Source organism: Papaver somniferum, unplaced genomic scaffold (genome assembly GCF_003573695.1).
Source record: "Papaver somniferum cultivar HN1 unplaced genomic scaffold, ASM357369v1 unplaced-scaffold_137, whole genome shotgun sequence".
NCBI lineage: Eukaryota > Viridiplantae > Streptophyta > Magnoliopsida > Ranunculales > Papaveraceae > Papaver > Papaver somniferum.
Genome location: NW_020622934.1, coordinates 16,033,942 through 16,040,676, shown reverse-complemented (window position 1 = coordinate 16,040,676; position 6,735 = coordinate 16,033,942). Strand labels below are relative to the sequence as shown.

General features: G+C 38.8%; 1 protein-coding gene across 2 annotated transcripts; it reads left to right on the top strand.

Moving 5' to 3' along the window:
- The first annotated feature begins 1,298 nt into the window (after positions 1 to 1,298).
- Positions 1,299 to 5,830, top strand: LOC113334472. 2 transcript variants are annotated; one of them, XM_026580718.1, is made up of 5 exons: positions 1,299 to 1,447; positions 2,001 to 2,071; positions 4,243 to 4,397; positions 4,659 to 4,821; positions 4,988 to 5,830. In XM_026580718.1, exons 3-5 carry the CDS (start codon positions 4,260 to 4,262, stop codon positions 5,179 to 5,181), a joined length of 495 nt encoding a protein of 164 aa, XP_026436503.1. In that variant the 5' UTR covers positions 1,299 to 1,447; positions 2,001 to 2,071; positions 4,243 to 4,259; the 3' UTR covers positions 5,182 to 5,830. The 2 variants fall into 2 exon arrangements, with proteins under 2 accessions (XP_026436503.1, XP_026436504.1); XM_026580719.1 differs by lacking the exons at positions 1,299 to 1,447; positions 2,001 to 2,071 and adding an exon at positions 2,502 to 2,578.
- Positions 5,831 to 6,735: the final 905 nt, after the last annotated feature.

The window sequence follows — 6,735 nt, the reverse complement described above, 5'->3', positions numbered from 1 at the left end:
ATTATCAAGGGCAAGTTTGATATTAAAAAAAAATTTAAATAAGGGGTGACTCATTATTACTTCTAGTATCCATCCTAAAAAAATGGAGAGTAGTCCCGCACCATTTTTGAGTAGTCCCCAAAAAACGGTTCCAAAAGAGTGCATTTAACATATTAAACCTTGGGTGCTCTCTGAGGTTGTTTATGTAAAAAGGCCACTTCGACTCTTTCATCTAGGGATGCACATGGGACGGGACGGAACGGGTTTTTGCCTAGCTCAGTACTTGTACCTCCCTATGGCCGGTACCTGTACCTTGTACTTGTACCTGTACCCGTGTAGTACGGGACGGGACGGGACTTGTACATATTTAACTCGGTACGGGACGGGACCGGTTCTTTACCTGTACCATATGTTAAAAAAATCCACTTTTCCTAATAAGCTAGAAATTGAATGCATTGCAAGAGTTTGAATTCACATTTTACCTCAAAAACATTGGAAAGCTTGCGAAGAAATAGATTGCGTAAGACAAGCATCCCACTTTGTACATTGACGCCCGGTCGAAAAACTCATAGTACATGAACTGCACATATTTTGAAAAAGAAACACTAAAATTAGTTAGCTGGAGACAACGAAGGCATTGCAAAGCTACATTAACAAAATACTAATATTCACAAGAAACAAAATAACAACGGTAAAAGGATACTTAAGCAACCACGTACACTGGCGATGGCTACAATCTCGAGATATGCTATGAAATAAGAAAGAGCTAGAATCCAAACAGGCTCAGTAATCCGTTGAATTGAGTCTGGTAGGTCAGCAATAGAATGTCGTAGTCAGCGAAGCGTCATAATTGACACAACATGGTAAAACAAGAAGCAAACGTGAGTGAGGAGGAAAGTTGTGTGCGTTACTTGAGACATGATCTTGAATACCAATCAGTACAAGAAAAGTTTAATTAACCAGAAGACATGCATATATACTACACCAAAGTTCATGTAGAAGGATCATAATTTGTAGCCTGCGTTGTTCATCTTCCATGAAGGAAAGGTATATGAAGCTCCCAAAACAGTCCAAAAGTAGTGTTGCACCTAAAAGAAGTATGAATAAAAATCCTCGATACTACGGGACGGGAATAGCCTAGAACCGTTACTTGTACCTACTTTAGACACGGTACCAGTTTTTGGTACTTGTACCTGTCCCATCTGACCGCGATTTCGGGACGGTACCGGTACGGTTTCATGGGACGGGACGGTTCCTGTGCAGCCCTTAGGTTTTCACGGACTAAAAACAAGACAGCTGGGATAAACCCTAAGCTCAAATCATGCGTTTTCCAGGTCTTTTACTGTGATTACACTGCTGAGCTTGCCATTTTCATAATTCCGGTATAAATTTGGGATTCCGATGAACTTCATTTGTAGATGAAAGATCTGTGATTAAGGACTTATCATATAGGATTCTCAGAGTTCAGGTAATTTTTAACTCTATGCATCTAATTTTTTTCTTGTTCCGTCTATTTCTCTTCCATGACCGTCTCTTTCATCTTTATAATAAAAAGGGTTTCTGGTATTACTTGATTTGATCCCCAACAGACACTCACATTTACATTTCTCAAATCCCTGCTACCAGTTGACCAACAAGGGAACTTTTCCTTCAACAGTAGATATAATGCTCAAGATTCCCTATATCCGGCGCCTAAAAAATTGGTCCGAGTGTCTGTCTCTTCTGTTGGAATTCGAAGGGTTTTAGGTCCTTGAGGACAAATGAGTTTTGGATTTACACATACTGTTTAATAAAATTACTCATCTAGATATAGTTTCTTCCAAGATTATGATATCTGGGGTGGTTAGGAAATTTGAATTATTGTTTTAGTGAATCGATTTTATTGTTGTGGTGCTTGAAGACATGATTTTTTAGTATGATTTTTCTCAAACACTATTACAGATAAGATGAATGATATCTTACGATTATACACTAGAAATGCCGCGGACGTACTTAAACATGATATATATTTCTATTCACAGAGCCGGTATAGTCGTGAGTCGTGATAAACGAGGTGAAGTTTTAGAGCTTATGGTAGAAGCGGCTTAAAAAGGTATCTCTCTCAAAGTTTACATGGTAATTTTAATCAACAGTTGCTCTATAGTTATGTGGCAGTCGTGGTAGTACTATATCATCTGTTGGCAGAGATAAGAACATTTGAGTTTAATTTGTCATATTTTACATGTTTTCATATATTTATCTGTCAAAAGTTAACCTATCAAAGTCAAACATTGGATCTCCTCCAGGATCAGATGAACTGATCTGACTCATTGTTCACAGCTTAGCTCTTCAGTAAATAAAGTATAAGGGTGTCACCATTTGTTGGTCGTTGCGGAGCTTCAGTGTAACCTACTTAAGCGGTTACACGAATAATCGTAAATGGCTAATTACAATGTCAAATTTTTTTTGAACATCACCTGCTTAATTGCGTTGGACACTTATTATAGCTGGAAATTACGGATCTTTTGCAGCTATTGGAATTTGAATTACAGTTGAACCAGGAAACTGTACCTAACTGGGAAGAAAAGCATTTTAGACTCACTTACTCAAGAGTACGACTGTGAGTTTTAAACCAGCCCTCAACACGAGTGGCCTTTTCTTCCAGATATAGCCCATTTAACTACCTGCTTGTATTGGCATTTCGATTTTTGGGATTCAATCATTGTATATCTTGTAGGATAACATATCTATAGCTTTATCAGATGCCTTAAAGTGTTTGTAGGCACTGACCTGGTTAAATCTAAACTTACTCACTTCAAATTTTGAGGCTGATTTTTTTTAAGGGGCTGAAATCTATGAGTTGAAAAAAAGCGAAAACCATAAGGCTTGTAAGCCACTCGTGGAATAAGAATCTCTTTGGTGTCCTCGACTAGTTTACAGATACTAAATATGACACTGTCAATAAGAGCTTGATCACCTGGAACAGGTTAATTTAGTGTCCGTTTAATATTCTGGGACCCGAGATTCTGGTCAATCCAACCATTTTCCAAAAGAATCAGTAGGAGCTCAGGAATTCCATTAATACCAGAGCATGTTAGGGAAATTTTGGGATTCTTTACGCTTTCAGATACGCAGACCAAGGTAAGTTTAAAAAAGTGTATACTAAACATGTTCAGATAGTTGATGAAAACAAGAAAAAAAGGTTATTTACTGAAAATGCTAGAAAACAGAGAAAACCATAACCATTTTTGAAATCCGAATCAAACACGCTGTTAAATTTAGTACTGTGCATATGTACTAGTTAGGCTTACGAAATTGGTGCTCGATGGTTGTTATTAGCTTAATTGTTTGCCACACATAAAATTAGGTCACTGGATGGGACTCATTGGCTCATCAGAAAATTCACGAGGTAACGGTTTATACTGTTGTTAGTTGTTACTCTTAAACCCTCACTGTCTTGTGATTTAGGGCTTAGAAGAGTAAACGAAATACTAGTTCAAACTACTAAAATCTTTATAAGGCACATCAAGCCTTTCGCAGAACTCGTCATAGAAGTGATTGCAGTTCCAGGCCACTGTCCGCCAAGTTTCTCAGGATCCAGTTAACTTTGTAGGTTGTGGTTGTTGCTGTTCCAAGGATTATACATTCACGATAGGTATACATCTTTCCCATAGACCCGTCACACAGATAATGACATTAGTATTTGGACACTATATTGTAAGGTTTTGCAGTAGGACTTGGCGTAGCTTATACAACATAAAAGAGAGAAAGGTTTAGAAGCTATGATATGCCACTTATATGAAGTGACTGGAAAATGTAACATAGGAATATTAAAATCCATATTCCATAATGTGATGTGAATCCTTTGCGTCGCATCTCATGCAACATAATCGCTAACTCAAGACCTTCTCCTCTTATTGTTCCAAATTGCTTACTGCTGATCATTGAAAGTTAATAGCTCCTTCCCCTAGTTGTTTGAATATGTGTGTATAATTATGTTAAATTCTTGGAAGTAGAACGAACTGAAACCCAAAAAAATGTGGGTTTTTTTTCTTGAATTACATAGTGATTGTATGTTTTGATGCTAGCTAAGTTTGTCATGACGCAAAAAAAGCAGGGATACCTATTTGATCATTTTTCTTTTCATGGTTTCTCGTTCAGGGTTATCATACATCTTGAAATTACATAGTGTTGGTATGTTTTGATGCTAGCTAAGTTTGTCATGACGCAAAAAAAGCAGGGATACCTATTTGATCATTTTTCTTTTCATGGGTTCTCGTCCAGGGTTATCATACAGCAAAATGAAGTTGAAGGTCGTGTGCTGGAAAGCATATAATTATGTTCGATATGATTTGAAACAAATTGCCTTCCCTTCATCTTTGCCTGATCCCCCTCAAATTAAAAAGCGAAGAAAATTAACTTGGAAGGAACGATATTATGTAAGTATTCTGTTTCTCTTTAAAGCCTTTGTAATAGTCGTAACCATTGTTATGTTGTGTGAGGTTGCTTCTTTCTTTTATGTCCCGCCCATGAAAGTCACTTTTGAAGATTTCTCAGTTAATGTTAGCTTGATTTTGGGTGCTTTTAGCTGTTACAGATATGGGCGATAGCAAGTTTAATCTTATTGGGATGCGTCATTTTGGTTTGCTAGAAATGTGTAGGAATTTGGTGGTTATTATAGATTGTTTATTGTGCAATAGATTTTGAAGCAAGCATCTAGGCTCTATGCAGCAAGCTGGGTAAGGGATATCGGTCCCGATCTTCGGCCAAATGACTACAAAAAGGATGATGAGTTCACAGATAAACGTGATGGAGTAAATACAACAACAAAAGATAAAGAACCTTCCACATTGGAGGATCTTGGTGGGCTTCTCTTATAGACTGCATTCAGATATTTGCTAACAATTTACTGGTTTTTTAATACTGATAAACTTATCATTTATTGTTTAATGCGGTGGGCCCAGTTTTTTGGTTTATGTCTTTACGAGCCTGTCTCTTATGTTAGTTTCTTATCGTGTTAAACAAACAGCGGTTGCTGCCAGAGGGGGAATGGAAACTCTAAGGCCTGCTTTACAACGTGTTTACATGACAAGGGCATCTTCTTATAGGGATGCTCTCAAGAGCTTCATACAAGGGTATCAAGAAGGCATACAGCAAGTTATGTCTGGGAAAGATGACCCTAACTTTCAACAGCCGGAAGACCCCCCTAAGAGATCTGATTGATCCTTTATAAAAGGATTATATTTAGTTATTCTCAAAGAAACAAGAAAGTGAAACGTTTGACGTCAGTTGATTAGTTAGAAAAGCTTTTGACCTCTATAAGCGGTGTATAGAATACTTGTTCTTTTGATCAAATTATGAAAACCTTGATTGGGAAATTCAGAAACATTCCACTTGTTTTTGCCTTCCTCATAGAGGCCATCCATTACTAAATCTGAACCATAAGAACAGTTGTCACACAGAGCTCCAGTGGATTTTGCAGGTGGTACAGAGGCATCGGGTTCGCAATATCAGTTGCAAAGAGTTACAGAAGCATTGGATTTTGCAGGTGGAAAGATTTACCTCAGGCAAGTGATTCGAGCAGGTGTGCAGTCAGATACTCGAACGTGTAACATTATCATCATCAATATGTACTCCAAATGCGGGAATAGAGGTGAGTATTTTCATCGACGTCATTATCACGATAGTAGTAGTTGCTGCTGTTGTTGTAAGATTTCATTTGTATGTATCGAAGGATCAATCCAAGTGGGTTAAGGAGGAGTGTTTTAATGTTCGTGTGAAAAATTCAACTCGCACAACATCACCAGATTCCTGCTGTTTTTTGATTTGACAGTACTACTATACCTCCTACTCGTATCTTCAGTTTCTCTAATCAGATATTTCTGTACTGGTAAAGTGGGAATGGTCTTCAAGTTTACAACTTGCAGTACGATGAACTTCAGGTTATTTCTTATTTTCCTAGGGAGCGTGATTTCTTTCTAACTAAGATGAAAAAACCAGCGCACATCTTTCTCTACAAACCTTCATATAGGGTGTAAATTTTGCCCGGCAGCCCGAGGCCCAGTACCGTCCGCCGTGTCCCATGACTCCACGGGTGACCGTGGCCTTTTACGGGCTGGCCCGACCTAGCCCATTTAAATAAGAGGGCGGGCACATGCCACAATTTAAATTTTCTTGCCCGGCACAATACCCTCCCTATTATCCCGTCAATGCTACCCGCCAGTGTTATCCATTTACCTAGCCTAGAGCGTTCACAGTGGTGCGAGTATAACTAAAGACCAAAGACTAAAAAAAAAGACCATATTTGGGTTTAGTCCGTCCTGTGGCGTAGCGGGTGACGAGTAAATTTGGTCGCGCGTTGATATAAAGTCCGCTTCATCGTCCAGCGTAGATAAAGATTATGCCTGGCATGGGGCGTTGATAAAGATAACGCCTGGTATGGGGCGTGAATTATAGCAACGCCTGGTGTGTGGGACGGAGATTATACGTTCGCCCGGGTTCAAAAATAAAAAAAATAAAATAAAATGGGGCGTTGATAAAGACAACGCCCCAAGCAAATTTCCTAAAGTTTTAAAACTTTAGGCGTTGACTATATAAACGCCTGTTGCCCGCGTTAACTTTACGTACGCCCGACGGGGCGTACATTTAACCAACGCCCCATCCAGGCGTACATTTTACCAACGCCTGTTCGTTGGGCGTTAACTATACGAGTGCCTGATGAGTGGCGTAGACTATATCAACGTCCGTGGTGTAGGCGGAGATTATATAAACGCCTGA

Bases quoted from the DNA above. Each gene is read 5' to 3' on its own strand.
- LOC113334472 (XM_026580718.1), top strand. From the start codon at position 4,260: ATGAAGTTGAAGGTCGTGTGCTGGAAAGCATATAATTATGTTCGATAT. The intron at 4,398-4,658 runs GTAAGTATTCTG...ATTGTGCAATAG, and splicing joins CTTGGAAGGAACGATATTAT to ATTTTGAAGCAAGCATCTAG. The intron at 4,822-4,987 runs GTGGGCTTCTCT...TTAAACAAACAG, and splicing joins TTCCACATTGGAGGATCTTG to CGGTTGCTGCCAGAGGGGGA.